Source organism: Eublepharis macularius, chromosome 4 (assembly GCF_028583425.1).
Source record: "Eublepharis macularius isolate TG4126 chromosome 4, MPM_Emac_v1.0, whole genome shotgun sequence".
In the NCBI taxonomy this organism is placed as follows: Eukaryota; Metazoa; Chordata; class Lepidosauria; order Squamata; family Eublepharidae; genus Eublepharis; species Eublepharis macularius.
The window spans coordinates 151,802,342-151,819,324 of NC_072793.1; the positions used below are offsets into that span (position 1 = coordinate 151,802,342).

Sequence of the window (16,983 nt, forward strand, 5' to 3'; positions counted from 1 at the left end):
GCTGCTGCTAGTCAGAATAGAGACAATACTGATACACCAATAGACTAACTCAGTATAAGGCAATTTCATGTGCACTGTATCATAATCAAGGCATACGCTGTTTCACCACTTAAGAGGCATGGGTCTGGTATGCAGCTCTGCCCCCAATTTGCATCAAGGCAAGGCACTTTAGATCAGAGAGGAACACATTTGAATAATCTGGAGCTTTCTGATCCATATGGGCCTTGCTGTTCTTCATTATCTCTGCTTGCAGCACATTCTGGTTTGAACTTCACACGCTGATCTAGAGATGGGATATTAATATATTGTGATCAGGTGGTAGAGAATTTGAATTCATAGTCTCTTATGCCCCCTCCAAATATGGCATCCTGCTTTTTTAGTAGATTACAGGAATAAGAAAACCCCTTTCCTCATACACATCCATCCAGTTTAATAATAATAATAATAAACCAAAATTCAATACACTTTTGTGTGCCTCAGTTCCTTTACTCTAGTCCACAGAGTATGGACAAAGTACAAAGTACTGCAATATGCTTTTGCCTCATTGGTCTGAATTGCCTTGGAGTTTTAAGAAAAATCTTGTAGTCAGTTTGATTTGAATCCAAAAAACTGGGGTTAGAAGAAAATGAAGCTGGATGGATAGGAACAAACCACCAAGTCCTGTTTTACTGTTGTTTCTGCACAGTTTTTCACTCAAAAGGGAATTGCACAGAAGCACCACCCAGGCCCCAGTAAAGGGCATCAGAAGCCATAGGATAGCAATCCCTACTGGACAGAGCCCAGCAACCACAGGTTATCAAGCGACCAAGAGGCCTTTGGCTATATCCGCCCCCAATGTTGTTTTCCCAATTAATTTCAAATTTTAAGTTACCTGCCAGCTATTTTCCATGGAAATCCCTCTTTGTACACGAATGATGTACTCCTAGAAATGAGAACGGGGAAATGAATCAGAAGCCTAAAGAGATAAAAGTGCCAGTTCAACCACAGTGCTTCTTCTAAAGCGGTCCAGAAATGCATAAACAGGCTTTAAGACAAACATAGTCCATGAGTTTTGGCCTCTACAGCCATAATGAATGGGCTCCTAATGTTCATCTCTGAGCTGGCTTAACAGCCACTTTGCTTCCTGCCCCACCCCCCGCCCTTAGTGCTTTTCCTATGCTTCACTCTCATCACTTCCCATGCAGATTTGCCTGTTACTCATTACACCTCCAGCACTAAACCAAAGGTTATGGTGGGAAGGGGCAGCATTTCCAGGGATAAGTACCAATAAACATGGATACTTTATGCTAAATTCTTGTATTACTCCACTCACGTTGGTCCCACTAGACCCCAGTGTGCCTAATGAACTATCAACTTTGATACAGTATACCATGCTGTCCTGTTGAAGAGTTTAGAGACAGAAGTGGGCATCAAAGGACGTGCCTTGGACTGATTTAAATCTCATGGAACGGACTCAAAAGGTTGCCATTGGTGATTATCTCCAGAATGGGAATTATCTTGCGGGGTTCTGCAGGGCGCAACCTAATGTCCCATGTTATTCAACCTCTATATAAAGCTATTAGGGGAACTCATTTGCAGCATCGGGTGGGATGTCTTCAATATGCAGATGATACCCAAGTTCCCACAGGATGCAGTAGAAATCTTGGATTGCTGCCTGACAGTTGTGGTCAAATGACTGAAAACGAACAAATTGAAATTGAACCCAGACAGGACAGAAGTGATGCTCGCTGGGAAAGCAGCGATTTAATTTACTGAATTTCTAACCCTCCCTCCCCACAAGTAGGCTCAGGGTAGGTAAAAACATTATTAAAATACAGTAACAATAAATACAATATAAAATTAATAAGACAGTACTAAATACAAAATGCAATTTAAAACCATAAACCATCCAACAGCAGGAAGGTAGGAAAAAACAATACACCTCTTCAACAACTGAGAAGGGCAGGGCAAGCAGGTTATAGACGAATCAGATAAATAGTGGACCAAGGCCACAGCAGAGAGGCCAACCAGGTAGCCCGTCCAGACCTCAACAACTACCATAGGCCTGGCGGAACATCTCCATCTTGCAGGCCCAGCAGAACTGTAGTGAGTCCTGCAGAGCCCTGGTCTTCACAGAGAGCAAGTTCCACCAGGCTGGTGCTAGGGCTGAAAAGGCCCTGGCCTTAGTTGAGGCTAGGCAAACATCCTTGTGGCCAGGGACCACCAAAAGATGTTGATTGGCTGAGCGAAGAGCTCTCCAGGGAACATATAGCAAGAGGTGGTCCTGCAGGTATGTAGGTCCCAGTTAATACCTTAATCGTGACCCAGAACTCAACTGGACGCCGGTGCAGCTGGCACAAAACAGGTCTAATATGTGTCCTAACTGGAGTCATGGTGAGAATGTGTGCTGCTGCATTTTGGGCCAGCTGTAACTTCCAGATCAACCTCAAGGGTAGTCCTGAGAAGAGCAAGTTACAGTTGTCAAATCTGGAGATGACCATCGCTTGGATCACTGTTGCTAGTCGAGAAGTAAGGAACAAGCTGCCTGATCTGCCAAAGATAACTGATCTTGAAGGACACTGCACTCCCCACTTTCGATGGAGTTCATCTGACCCTTGCAGACTCAGTTAAGAGTCTAGGGGTTATACTGGACCCGGCACTATTAGAAAAGCAGGTTAAGACTACCACAAAAAATGTTTTCTTGCTTTACCTTGGAAGATAGCCTGGAAGACGGCTTCCTAACTCAACGTGGTCAATCTGGCCACCTGGATCCATGCTATGGTAACATCAAAACTTGATTATTGTAATGAACTTTAATGCACAGTCTCCCATCTAAGTTAACTAATAGACTCCAGCTGATGCAAAATGCTGCGTTTTGGCTGTTATCAGGAGCAAGCAGAAGCATGAATATCACTCCCATTCTGCAGTCACTCCACTGGCTACCTATCAGTTACCATGCTCAGTTAAAGGTATTGGCTATCACATACAAAGCTCTTCACAGCCTTGGTCCAGCATACCTATGGGACCACACGTCTCCATATGTTCCTCCACGGCCGCTTTCTCTCATTTGAACAGGACCTTCTGCAGGTGCCACTCTGCATATGGGTGAAATCAACAGCTGCCCATACAAGTGCATTCTCTACGGTGGCCCCTGCTCTATGGAACAGCCTGCCTGAGGTCAGGAGAGCCCCCACTCTCCTGGCTTTCCACAAATGATGCGAAACTGAATTATTCAAGAGGGCTTTTTTTACTCAGAGAGGAAGGCTGTACTGTAGAGAGGTGGTTTCAAAGAAATGCTTCGTTAAAGAGACAGGGACCACAGATTTCACCACTATGTTGTCTTATGTCCTATCTGTTGCTTTAAGTTTGATCCTACTGGGTAGTTTTATGTTGTCTAATGTCAGTCCTAGAATTGCTTATGCTCCATTTCAGCATTTCTTCAACTCTGTATTGGATTTCTGCTAATGTTACATCTTTGTAAATTTGTATTTATATACCCTATGGCATCATTTAGTGAAATGTCCTTCATATTGACTGTACTAACCTAATACAATGTAATCCGCCTTGAGTCTTAGTGATAAAGGACTATAAATGATACAAATAAAAATAAATAAATATCAGCGTAAAGACGGACACAACCCCAGTACATCTTTCAGATACCAGATGTCTGTTGCATTAGCATGCCAGTTCCTTAAAAAAACATCTAGTCTGCTGCACTCTTTTAAGGCTCCGTGTCACTTCGGCATGTGGTAGTGCAAAATCCCTACCACCGGTGCAATGGAATGGTTTGTTAAGAAAACTGTTCACATTCCTCAGGTCTTTAAAGGGCTTAAAATCTACTCATCAAGCCACAAAAGAGTATGTACCCTGCCACTAATAGCAAAAGAAAGAAGAAAGGAGCTGTTTTTTAGTGGTCAAGCACATGCTTTGTATGCAGAAGGTCGCAGGTTCAGTTCTTGACAGCTCCAATTAAAAGGACCAGGTAGTAGGCAATGTGAAAGGCCTCTAATGGAGACACTGGCGAGCCACTGCCAGTCGGAGTAGATACTACTGACCTTGATAAGACCATGGTTTGATCCAGTATAAGGTAATTTTCTGTGTTCAGGAGTGATCTCCAGAGATCTAATTTGTAAGTCACGTCTATAAGTTACAGCTTCTTCCTAACCTCAAACCTCTCTAAGCTGCCCCAGCTCCATTTGTCTTTCTTTCAGATTTTAAACACTAGCGTATGCACAATGCCATAGGAGACAAATACAAAGATATCTCGCTCAACTTATTATTTCCTCTAAAAGTCTGAAACTGTAAAGTCATAATCCTAATGTAGCCTTGGCACTAATGATTAAACATATGCCTTGATCATTCAGTTACGGAAGCACTGTCTTGAGTACCAGTTATTGCAGGCCTGTCTTAACATATGGCTCACTGACAGAAGCTTGCCAATTTTTGTATCCTATCAGGGGTTGAACTTATCGCAAGTATGAGCATCACATCCCATATGAAGTGGCAGAGGGTAATCAGCCCAATGAAGCCTCATAGAACTTATTTTGCTGAACTGCTACACAAAGTGTTCCCACACACATCTCTTTGGCTGTGGATCCTTTTACCAGGAAGATGCAAATTGGCCACTGCATTATAACACATTTACAACCAGCAAAACAGACAGCTTAGACCACCACCCCATGTAGCTCTCCACAAAGCATACTGTTTTCTTTTCAACTACCGTAAATGGGTCTATCACTAAGGTTTTGCCTAACGTAGCACCTGACGGGGAGCCAAGACCTTTGAAAAAGAGAATATTAGAATTCATCAATAGCCGTGGATGTTTCCTGCATGGAAGCTTATTGTTAGGAGACGGTGTCCTGATAGCTGTTTAATGAGATACCTATCACAGATAGGAGAAGGTATCATCTTCCAGCTGAGTGATTAGGCAAGCAAGGGTGCATGAAGAAACAGCAGGTAGCAAATTCCAAACACTGGCTACAAAATGGCTGGAGATAAAGCATCTTGGAATGCCAAGTCTCTCCCTCTTGATCTACTGTGGGAAAGCAAATCTGCTGCCATATAAGAATGTCCCTTTGCCTCCACCTGTATTGCTCTTGCATGTTACATAATAAAACTAATATTGAGGACATGCCCTAAACCTCTAGTGTGGTTTCACCCAAGGAAACCTACCAAGGTAGCGCTGCCCCCAGAACTTCTCACCACACATGACGGGGGGGGGGCGTCATTTATGCAAAGCTGTTGTGGAAAAACAGCAGATAGGGATAGAGAAAAAGCTGAGAGTTGACGGAAGATGAAGCACTGTGGGGCATAGGGGATTTCTAGTGATCTGATAAGAATCTGCCCTGCATCTCTTTGCCTCCACCTGTGCTCTACTTGCACTTCTGTAAACAAAGCAATTTCTACTAAGTCGTCTTAAGTTTCCAAGGCACTCTCTCCTCCAAAGGGAAGTAATGCCACTGGAACTTCTCACTATTCAAGTAAGTGGGGAGTCCCTTAACAACATGAAGCAGCCCAGAGACAGCTGCACTCGCCTTTTGCCGTCTCACTTGTGCAGCACAATTGATCTATCAGATGCTCAGACCAAAGCACACATACCTTTCTCTTAATTTCTACTTCCCACTCCTCCCACCCACCCTATTGATAGCTAAAAATCAGTACCAAAATGTGACGGTTAACTAGCCAAAGAACTGTTTTAGGTTTCCATATATATTAACACATTAAAGTAATTTAAAACTATATGTGTAAAGTTCACAGAAATACACACACCCCAAACCATGCTATTTGTCACTTTAAGAACTGATAACCATGGATCTGCATTTTTACCCTAAATTATGTTTAAAAACAGGCTTATCCATAGGACTGAAAGAGGAAATCAGGACTGCAGAAAATTTTGTACACGATTTACTCATCTGTCTGGCAGAACGGCTAGGTGAGAAGCACACAGCTAATTCACAGCTTTTGCATATTCATATTATGGTGAATTTAACATGTTTTTACCAAAATTTTAGTTACTATTGGAAGCTGACCTCCAGATTTTAAAATAAATAACATAAAGAAGGTTATAAACAAAGAAAGAAAAGTTAGAAGATTTCCCCCTACATATTCAAAATTAACTATACAATTTTCTGGTAAAAAGTTCTTCAGCTAACTAGAAACGGCACCAAATCAGTGAACAGGTCTCCTATATCTCTTTTTAAGTGTAAATGTGTGATATGCATCAGAGCCATAGTAAAGGACGGGGTGACTACTTCTAGTAGTGCTTTACCCAGCTACATATTTCTCCCCCCCCACCTCCTTATTTATCTCATATATGAGATGCCTTCTGAATGCCTATAAGTTCCCCCAACCCATGACACAAAAAAAACAGCTCTAGAGGGCTGACTGCGACTGGGAAAAGCGCACCGAGCAAGGTTTTAAACTCCCCTCCCGCAAACCCAAATGTTTTCTTCCTTGCTGTTATTTACGACCTAAAATAGCAACACAGAACTCCTGACACCATAGTTGGTTTGACCCTCCACTTTTTTGAATTTCACATTCATAATTTACACTGGAAAATAGTCTTTTAGAAAAGAAAAAAAAATCCACATATTCGGTGAATGACAGCAAATTCAGCACTTATTCACTCAATATGCATGAATCTTAGACCTGCTCCTCTGAAATAACACAAAAGATTGACTAGTTTTAATTCTCAACCCTATTCCTGAGTTTATGGAGCGTTCGATATTAGCATTTGCTACAGTACTTTAAACAGATATAGATCAGTTTGAATGCATATCTTGCAAAAGGCGCCCTATAATTATCACATTAGAAGATAAGCAGTTCATGTAGAACATTATGCTACAGACACAATCCATCTACATAGACACCAGCTTTGCAAAGAAGCCCACAAAAGCTGATTGCCCTAAAAAAATTACTAGCTCATCTGCCTGAGCAAATAAATTACCCTTTTATAATCTTTCTTTTCTCATTTAAAAACAAATTCTAAAGTTTCTTTAGACGTTTACTCTAAGGTTTACTCACTGGGAGTGAAAAGTGACTATTTACAAGCCTACTATAAGCTCTCCTTACTCCTCTTCCAACATTCCCACAAGTCATATATGCACAAGCCCCATTTCTCAGACCAATTCTACTCTGTTCTGCCTTTCAGCCTAGCTACAGAAAGCAGCATGCTTCTCATGGTAGTCAAATGCTCAACTTCACTTGTGCAGAGTATGTGGTGCTTTCCACGCTGGTTATTTTGCCCTGGTTTGATGCCTGGGGAAAAACCCCTGCTTCAACGCAGCATCATGGTACATTCATGCACCTCCCAGTGTTCTCCAGCTTTTCCCAGATTTTTCTTAAACCTGCTTTGCTCCAAAGTTTGAGAAAAGATTGCAGCTAAACATGGACTGCTGCTATGTATGCAGGACAATCTGGATTTTCACGATTCTACCCATACAGCAGCCATTTTCCCTCACAAAAGCCATTTCCTTCCTCTCCCCTCCCCCCAAGCTTTTCTTTTTTAAAAAAATTGGCAACTGAGTATCAATATAACATCATAGCAATGTGTTCCCAGCTTTCATTTTGAAATGCAAGTATGTATCTGCTTCTTTCATTGTGAAGGTAAGAGGGGAAAGGCAATGAAAGGGGCTGGAGACTTTTTAAAAATGAACACTAATGGAATTTAGAGCACTTGTTGCAATATAATGTTATTGTCATAACATTATATTGATATGATAATCAATTGTAGATTCTTTTTAAAAAGCTGAAAAAGTTCTGATGGTACCAGGGGTAGGGGATAGCCACTGATGGGTAAACAAAGCAGGTAAATTTGGGGGAAACTTGTGACGTGGAAGCCCAGTTCACACTGTGCTGTATCGGCAGCCACAGCAGCAACGGGGAACTACACATGCCTGTCCCCAGGTGGAAAACACCCTTGAGCACTTGCCTTGTGAAGAAACAGCAACCATGTTTAAAGCTGCAAAACTTATAAAGTGAACCCAGTGTGAGAAGGCTTACCATATTCTATATTTGTACTCCGCAAATGAATGTTGAGATGCTCAGGGACAAAGATGGGCATTCTTTAAATAAATAATAAAACCAATCTGCCTGACTACACTATAACATTGATCTCAGACCTACTGTGGTCTTATATGGAAAGACAGGTCTTCTGCAATCAGTTTAAAGCAGAGTCTGTAACTTATAAAACCTTGACAGGGAGAAAGTTGCACTGTGCACAGTTTTCACTACATCAAATTCACTACATCAAAAAAAAAAGTTGTACCCTTGGTGCTATGAAGTAAGAACAGGAGAATGTGCTATTGCATTGTTCATCGGTTGTCTTATGCTGCCTGTCTGTATCGTTTTATATCCTGTAATCCCCCTTGCGTCTCAGCAAGAAAGGTAGACTATAAACAAAGTAAAATAAAATAAGGAAACTATTTTATACAATGGTTAATTCAGCTTGGATGCTGCTTTCTCTATTGGGAAAGAGTGCCCAAGAATATTGCTTCCTCGTGCCATACATATGAGGAAATAAATCTGATTTCAGCTTTCTACAGAGATGAGAAGGCTCAGAAAAAAACTGAAACATTTAGAAAAATACATTTTTCTTCAGAGAACTGCTTTCAGTTTTTCCCAAACAGAAAAACTGTAAATTTTAAAGAAGAATGAAAACAGGTCCTATGAAATATTCTCATTTGGTGTTATTTTTCTTTCAAACATTTGCAGGCAATGTGAGTTTAGGGGCCAAGACAAACATAACAAAGGTTGCAAATCTTTGTCTGTAACAGACAAAATTGCAAGCACATGTAGCCCTGATTCTGATGAAGGCCATACAGCAACATGAGAGGGATTTGACTCTTCAACTTGCACACAGTTTTACTAATCAGCAATATCTCCAGCACTGCACTTAAATGGAAAAAAGACAGGTTCTCTGTTTAAAAAGACAGGCAATTTTTCCTTTAACATGCTGCTACTACCATGGGGTGGGTTGCCATTACCAACTACCCCTTCCCCCATGATCTGATTCAGGGCCACTTCTGCTTGCTAACTCCTTTTTACAGAGAAAGAGAATATGTGATCTTTGACATGTTTGTTTCAGCTCCAAGTAGTTCTACTGAAATCAATAGGGCTGTAGATTACTAGGCACCAGACAATAGTGTCAGCTGCATACAGGTGCATGGCAACACCTTGTTTTCAGCCCTGGATTAAATTGTCTGTTGAGCAGATCTTTGTTCACATTTTGTGACAGAACTGCAAAACAAAGCGCAAAAACATCCTGCTAGTTGCCATCTCTGTCTTGCAGTAAAAGACCTCTCTCTCCTCTCTTCCCTTTCCTCTCTCTTCCCTCTCCTGATTTAGTGCTAAAAGCACCAAACCAGCCACAGAGACATCTGGACAAACTCATAATGGTAGCTATCTTTCCAGATGAGGACTACTGCAAAACATCTGCATAGCACTCCATAAGTACATAAAGCGCGTGGCACAGTGTTGCCCAGTGGGCATACAATTAGAGGTTGCTTGCAATACTAAGCATGTTTAATTGAAGCGTGCTTGAATTAAATAAAGGATGTTTTCTCCCTAGTTAATGACATTCACTGAGGAGCCTGAAAGACAAGCCAGACAACAATTTTGTAAAAATGAAGACAGGTTTTAATTTACAGGAGTAAAGACTGATGGGTAGCAGATGCACAAAATAAGACTGATGGTCTACGCAGCAGAACTTTTCAGGAATTGAAGAGGAATTCAGTGGCACCTTAAAGGCTAACAAAATCTATTCCAGCATAAATTTTTGTGAAGGTTTTGTGTTTCATGAAGGTTTTGTTTTTCTTTAAGATGCCACTGGTGTCCTGTTTTATTTTGCCAGTACAAGCTAACACAGCTAACATATGGAATTTCCTAACACGTTCATTTTTGAGCCTCTGAGGGCCAAATTAGATTACTAGGCACCAGACAATAGTGTCAGCTGCATACAGGTGCATGGCAACACCTTGTTTTCAGCCCTGGATTACATTTTTAAAACTCTCATTCTTCTCAGCCACACGATAGCTGCTGGAAGCCCAATTCATATCAGAACCACAGTACAAGGAGAGAAAGGGCTTCAGCTTGTCCCCTCACACACACTATTTACCCAACCTGAAAAGTCCCATGGGCATTATTTGTCCCCATTGTGACAACCTGTTCAAAATGTAACATCTAGTTAGGCCCCAATTTATCATTAAAACAGATTGTCAGGTCAGCTGTGGGGATACAGTCAGAAATGAGAGAAAATACCATGCATAAGCAAGGCCTCTAAACACTTAGAAGACGCTACCATGATATTGACTCAGTGTTATGTGCAGCCATTAGCGCTTGTGACTTTAAATTAAGAATGTGCTTTACAGGGTTCTACCAAGAGCACGAAAGCCATTTCAAAATGTTTCAGGGACTAAGATTATCTTTCACTGTAATTTAATTAATTCAAGAAAATGTTTATAGTTCAAGTAATGGAGACATGGGCAGTTCAAGTAAGCAGGTCAGCAAGTGAAGCAACATGCCACCTTATTGAAAAACATTTTCTAAAAGCATGCTGTTTCCCTATGCAATTGTTTTGATTCTGTTTCCTAAGAGATGGGACAGAGAAGTTTAACCTGCATAGCCAAATACAACTTTGCAATGACAACATAGCAGCATTCTTGTTTCATTGTGCACCTCGGAAGAAGAAATCCCTATTTAATCTTTCCTCAAGGTATGCCAACAAAACCAAAACATAAGTGCCGTCCTAAGCAGAGTTATACATTTTGTCGTCCATTGATGTTAAATAACTAAGAAGGGTGTAACTCTGCTTAGGATGGCACTGCAAACCTGACAAAATGTGTTTTCACAGGTACAAAATCCCATACAGAATTTGTGCAGAAAGTTAGATTTGAAACTATAATTGTAGGAGGAAGCCAGGGTCTGCCTCTTCTTTTCCCACCTTCAGTCCTATCTGTGACAAAGCGCCATACAAACTCAGAACGGAGAGACCATCAATAGTTTTATGCCTCTGAAATAGCAATAAATATGCTGCGATGAGATATACACAGGGCTCATTTCGAGGGGGAACACACATGAATGCAGTTCTAGCAGTTCCCCAAAGAGGTCACGTCAGGTGTCCCCACCCACTTGACTCTCAGCCATTTTGGGCCCGTTTCGTCCTGGATTGGGGCCAAAACAGCCTGGATCGGGCCTCTGATGGGTGGTGGATCACTCTCCTGTTCAGCAGTGGCCCAATCCTGACCTTTTGGGGCCCCTTTTCAGCCATTTTCAGCCCCTTTTTGCCATTTTGGGACCAATTTCAGTCCTGAATGACCAGGATTGGGTCCAAAACAGCCAGGATAGGTGATGTGGGGGGGGGGGGTGGCATATGCAAATCAGTTATGCTAATGACACATTTCGTGGCATATGCTTATGAGTTATGCTAATGAGTTATGCTAATGAGTTCCTCCAGCTCTTTTTCTACGAAATGACCCCTGGATAAACATATATTAAAGCAATCTTACTTGGAAGTCATATAGCCAATGTAATGCATAACTCACTCTTGCTAGAGCACCTGGAAATAAACCAGTTTCATCCAGTTAACTCTCACATGTTATGCATTGTTAAAAATTCACCATTTCCCCCAAACAGCACAAGGACAGTGTGGCTTCTAGTTCATTTATAATATTCCATTTATTTACAAACACATAAGCAGAACTCAAAGGAAGACTTCCTACAGCAGATAGCACAACTGCTATGATTCTCAAAGACAGCAACTTTATTCCAGAACTGCAACTCCCTGCTCTCCACAAATCTACAATTCTTTTTCCCACCCACCCCATCCTGTAGAGCACTGGTCTTACCCAGTCAGCAAATAAATTGTCCATTTATATTCAGTCACCTAGTTCTGACTCAGCCCTGACCTGGATGGTCCAGGCTAGCCTGATCTCAGACGCTAAACAGGATCAGCACTAGTTAGCACATGAATGGTAGGCCATCTAGGAAGTGCAAGGTTAATACACAGGGGCAAGCAAGGGCAAACCACCTCTGAACATCTCTTGCCTTGAAAATGCTATACCATAAGTTGGCTCCAATATGATGGCACCTTACACACACAGCTTTGACTGAGAAAACACCAACTGTTAATTCCCTATTAGTAAGCAATCAACTTAACAAAGGATAGTCAGCAGTCAGAATAGGGATACATAATGGGTGCAATCCTAAGGACTCTTTCCTAGAAGTAAGCCTCCTTGAATAACATGAAATTTACTTCAGAGTAGGCCTGCATAGGCTTGTGTTCTAAAACTGTTTCAAACCAAAACCATTCCCTACAATGAATCACCTTTAACAAACTACATTTATTGAACTCAATTATATTTTCTCAGCAATGAAACTGCAAGCAAGGCAACTTTCTAAATTATTACCTGAGACCCTGAGTGCCCCATAGAAAACTGTATCAAAGAATCTTGCCCCAAAGCAAAGCACTATTTATGTATTCATTCATTCCATGAATTTCTAACCTACATTCTATTTTTTTAAAAAATCAAACAATACTACTACTTCCAATAAAAAACCTAACTTACCCACCATCCTTACAAAATCCCACCCCTAAGAGGACAAGAAATGTACATTTCTATGACTTTCCTATACAGGCAAAGAATAGTTTTATACATGTATTTTTATTTATAGTATACCCTTCTTGCTGAGACTCAAGGTAGGTTACATCTATATCATGCACATACAGATATGTTGACTGTGACGCCAAACCAGTTTTATTTTGAGAAAAGAAATGCCAGTATTTAGATGATGAGCCCAAAAACACATGTCAGTGTAAAGCTAGGTTGTGTTTTTTTCCTTATTCACTTTTTGCCCTTCCGCATTCCATACTCAAAGGTATTATGTTTCTAAAAACTAGATGATGCGGCCAAACAGCCTAGGGGTGGCTATTGCTTTTATGGCCTGCTGTCAGCAGAAGCATCTAACTGCTGGATTACATGAATCTTTGGCCTGTCCCAACAAAAATCTCATTCCTAAATCGAACGATCCCCTCATCAGAACACCTCAAACACCCCCCCTTTCACACTGTAGTTCCCTTTTCCAATATAAGTTACCCTTCAGCCTACTACCTCCAATGAACCTCCACTATAATCATCTTCACTGCTCGCTGACCTACTGAGCGAATACCCGCTATCCCCTCAAATTCACCTCATCATGGCCCTGCACCACAATAAAATTAGCTTGTCACTACATCCAAGTCTCTCACACAACACTAAGCACAGCACAGTTTGTGCCAGTGTTTAATTTCTAGGCGAGGTGTGTGTGGCCAGCGTTCAAACCAGCCTGGAAACAGCACCCTCCCATCTCGAAGCTTTCCCCTCAATCCCGGGACCTCGCTGAAGTCAAGAACACGCACTCTGCACCCGCTCAGAGGCGCTTCTACGATTACACGAGCTAGGGCTAAGCCACAAGGGGCACCCGGCACACAGTCTGCCCTGCTTCCCACCCTAAGGACCAGCAACGCAGCCCGGTGTATTTTGCAGCCTGCCCGATGGGGACTTCGAGGCCCCCAGTTACTCACACACGCAGCAAACATCCAGAAAGCCGCCAAGCCCCACACGCAGCGCCCGCCGGCGCTCCTCCAGCCCCTCGGCGCAGCCGGGCCCGGCCTGCCGCTGCCCCCTTCATGGCCCTGCCCGCCGCCTCCCTCCTCACCGTGTGCGAATGCAAGCTCTGGCTCGCCTCGATCACGGCTGTCAGCGGCACCGTGTCGTCCAGCAGCACTTTCCCCGCCGGCGGCTTCTCCATGAAGGCCATGCTGAGCCGGGGCGAACGCAGCCCCGGCGCCTCTCGCGGTGCCTCGCCCGGCGGCTGCCTCCAGCTTCGCCCGCTGTCAACACCGGAGCGGGCCACAGAGGCCTCCTCCGGGTCTTAAAGACGATCAGTTACCCGCCTCTGCCCGCTTCGCCTCAGCCTGAGCACCGCGAGCAGCAGCAGGGCCCGGGAAAGGAAGCCTGGAGCCGCGGAGCCGCTTGTAATGGAGCGGGGCGGGGAGAAAGAGGGCGTGGGGCCAGAGCGGGGCCGCCGGCCACTCCCTTAACAACCCGCACGGTTACCACCACTACAGCGGGGCGATAGGGTCGTTCTGTTGCGCGCAAGATCACGCCCCTGCGCGCCGAACGCACGGCCTCCCTCTGCATAGTATAGTGAAATTATTCTCCTACGCGCGGGTTAATATTTGCGCAGGCCAAGTACTTTTATTGGGTCCGCGTAGTAGAATTACTCTCCTACACGTTCTCCGCCTCTTCCGCAGCAGCCGGCAGGGCCCTGGCCGAGGCCGGCTGCGCAGCTCGGGCGTGGCTGTCCGGCCGGCCGGGGAGGGCAGGACTAGTCCAGGGTCCCTCCCGAAGGGCGGCCGAGGCTCGCCGGGCCCTTCCCCTGCCTCCCAACGGCTCCATCCGGGGGGCTTCGCCTCTGCCCAGGAACTCGGCAGCTCTTCTGCTCTGCCCGGCGTCTGAAAGCCAGCCGCACTGTACGCGTTCATGCAATCACGCGCGTCGGCAAACCGCTCCGCCACAGCTGAGTTCTGTGGGGCTGACCATGGGCCAGGCAAAGAGCAGGCGAAGGGCCTGCACGAACCCCCCGAGCAGCCAAGAAATCCAGGGCCCGATGGCCTTGAACCTCCTGCCGCATGAGCTGCTGGTGCTGATCCTGAGCTGGGTGCCAGGCCGGACACTGGTGACTCACTGCCGCCTGGTTTGCCGCCAGTGGAGGGATTTGGTTGACAGCCCCGTCCTCTGGAGGTGTCAGTGGGAGAGGGACCCCTCTAAGCGGGAAGCTCTCTGGGCCACCCTTGAAGCTGCCCGTCATTGCCCCCGACTGGAGTGGGGCCGGGTGGGCGTCCTGCAGCCCTTTGGGAGGAACCTCATCAAGAACCCCAGTGGGGCAGAACAGTTTCAACACTGGCAAGTCGGACATGGGGATGGCATGTGCTTGGGAGGCAACACCTGCTGGATATCGCAACTCATTGATTTGGTGGAAGAAGGTCTATGGGAAGATCTCTTGGACACCTTCCAGCCGGAAATTTTTGTCTCTGACTGGTGGGGCACCTATGAAAAATGTGGCTGCACCTACAACATCTACATCCTTCTCCTGGCAGCAGACAAGAACTCGGTGATCGCCAGATTTGTCACAGAGACTGACCCCACAGAGGAGTGGAATGTCCCATTTCAGCAGGCTTCCCATGTCTTCAGAAACTACGGCCCAGGCGTTCGCTACCTACGGTTCCAGCACATGGGCAATCAGCTTGGGGCAGGGCACACTGAAGCCCACATCACACATTCCACAGTCCTGGTGAAATTCACTGCAGCCTCTGGTTAGGGCCCTCACCTGTTGAGAAGACGTATAACCTGCTGTGCCAAAAGACTAAGGACCATTCTGCCCTTTCTGGGATGTCTTTCCAAAAACTAAAGACTGGCAACTTGCATAATATTTTTGGAGGGTTCGGAGAGTGGGTGGGGGCGGGGGAGAAACCTCTAATGTGGAGCAGATAAGAAGGGGGAAGAATTATAAGTTGGAGGGAATGTGGCCTTGTTGCTTCCCTGAACAGGAGATGTGGTACTGGAATTGAGGCGTTCCTGTTATTATGCAAGACTTTGGATCTGAAGCATGCATTTTTATTAGAAGTCAATTTGGAGATGGTCTGCTCTGTTCTACCCTTGAACTCTTAAGAACAGTCAGGAGAGTGGAGAGGCTGAGAAGGAGAAGCCACCAGAGAGGCTGGACGCTATCCAAAAGGCCTCCAGGAAGACAAGGAACGGCCCCTTCATGAATCTTGGGGGGGGAGGGGCGGTCCTTCATCAGATAATTGTGAGGAAGGTAGCAGGACACGTTGGATGCATTCTCACTGATCTTTTTGCATTGCAGTTTTATGCCTAATAAACCAGTGAATTTTACTCTCTTACATGCATAGGGTAATGCTTTGCCACGGGTTCACTACTATACATTATGTACACTTGTACAACTATCTCCAGATTACAGAGACGAGTTCTTCTAGGGGGGAAATGGCTTTTTTGGAGGATGGAGTCTGGCATTACACTCCTCTCCAAACACTGCCTTTCCTAGGCTCCTCCCCCAAATCTCCAGTAATTTCTTAACCTGGAGTTGGCAACCCTACAATGCCACCTATTGCTACTTTGCACATTTAGTAGAACTATTCTACACAAAGGGTAATGCACTTGTAGATGACACATGCTACCTACTATATACTGTGTGCGCATATAGTAAAATTATCCTACATATAGAGTAATTGGTTTATGTATGCCACATACTATTGCTGCAAACTACTCTTTACTATAACTGTAGCAGAACCATCTCTCTATACTGTGTGTTTATTAACCACCATTATGGCATGGTGGTTGAAGGTTATTAAAGTGTAGTATAGCTCTGTTTAAAAAAATCTTAAGTACATTCCCCATGCCATAAACACAAGATCACAACTTACAGCACGTTAACTAGTAAATTTAGAGGCCTTGCTTTAGCATCATAGCTGAATCTATTATTATTCCTTTTTGTTTGTTTGACTCCCACTACTGCCATGAACTCAACAGGTGGCCTTGGGTAAGCCACTCCTCTCAACCCCAGCTCCCCAGTTGTATTGTGGGGATGATAATAACACTAACTTGTTCACTGCTCTGGGTGAGGCACTAATCTGTCTAGAAGAGTGGTATATAAGTGCAGTTATTATTATAATTATTATTAAAATATTAGATGGATTCAGAATTGTGCCTAGCAATTTGTATCTATGGGCACGTTTCTAGTTCTAGAATCCCTGCACCACACACATTCAGAAGAAGGCAGGAAATGCGTACATGTATAGATGAAGCTAGTATTCGGCAAGCATATGTTCTGGCTGTTAGTGGATATCCACCCTCTCAGTTTGAGGCTTGATATAAAACCATGTAAAGAGGGAATTCAACATTCACAGCTCAACACTGGTTGCTTTCACACAGTTTTGCGCTAAAACTG

At 44.1% G+C, this 16,983-nt stretch overlaps 2 protein-coding genes across 3 annotated transcripts in view; one reads left to right on the forward strand and one right to left on the reverse strand.

Annotated features, from left to right (window-relative positions):
* PXK (PX domain containing serine/threonine kinase like) overlaps window positions 1-14,147 on the reverse strand; it is a 54,346-nt gene extending 40,199 nt beyond the window's left edge. The window contains exons 1-2 of one of the 2 annotated variants that reach the window (XM_054978366.1): window positions 13,672-14,147; window positions 872-922 (exon numbers count right to left, since the gene is read on the reverse strand). In XM_054978366.1, the coding sequence (XP_054834341.1) occupies window positions 872-922; window positions 13,672-13,773 (153 nt within the window). In that variant the 5' untranslated portion in view covers window positions 13,774-14,147. The remainder of the gene's footprint in view (window positions 1-871; window positions 923-13,671) is intronic. The other variant, XM_054978365.1, reaches the window with a different exon arrangement.
* A 90-nt stretch (window positions 14,148-14,237) lies between these two features.
* On the forward strand, window positions 14,238-15,896 carry LOC129328998 (F-box only protein 27-like). Its single transcript, XM_054978369.1, has one exon. It carries the CDS (start codon window positions 14,557-14,559, stop codon window positions 15,334-15,336), a length of 780 nt encoding a protein of 259 aa, XP_054834344.1. The 5' UTR covers window positions 14,238-14,556; the 3' UTR covers window positions 15,337-15,896.
* The last annotated feature ends 1,087 nt before the right edge of the window (window positions 15,897-16,983 follow it).

Excerpts from the sequence above, each read along its gene's own strand:
- LOC129328998 (XM_054978369.1), top strand. The coding sequence starts at position 14,557 with ATGGGCCAGGCAAAGAGCAGGCGAAGGGCCTGCACGAACCCCCCGAGC.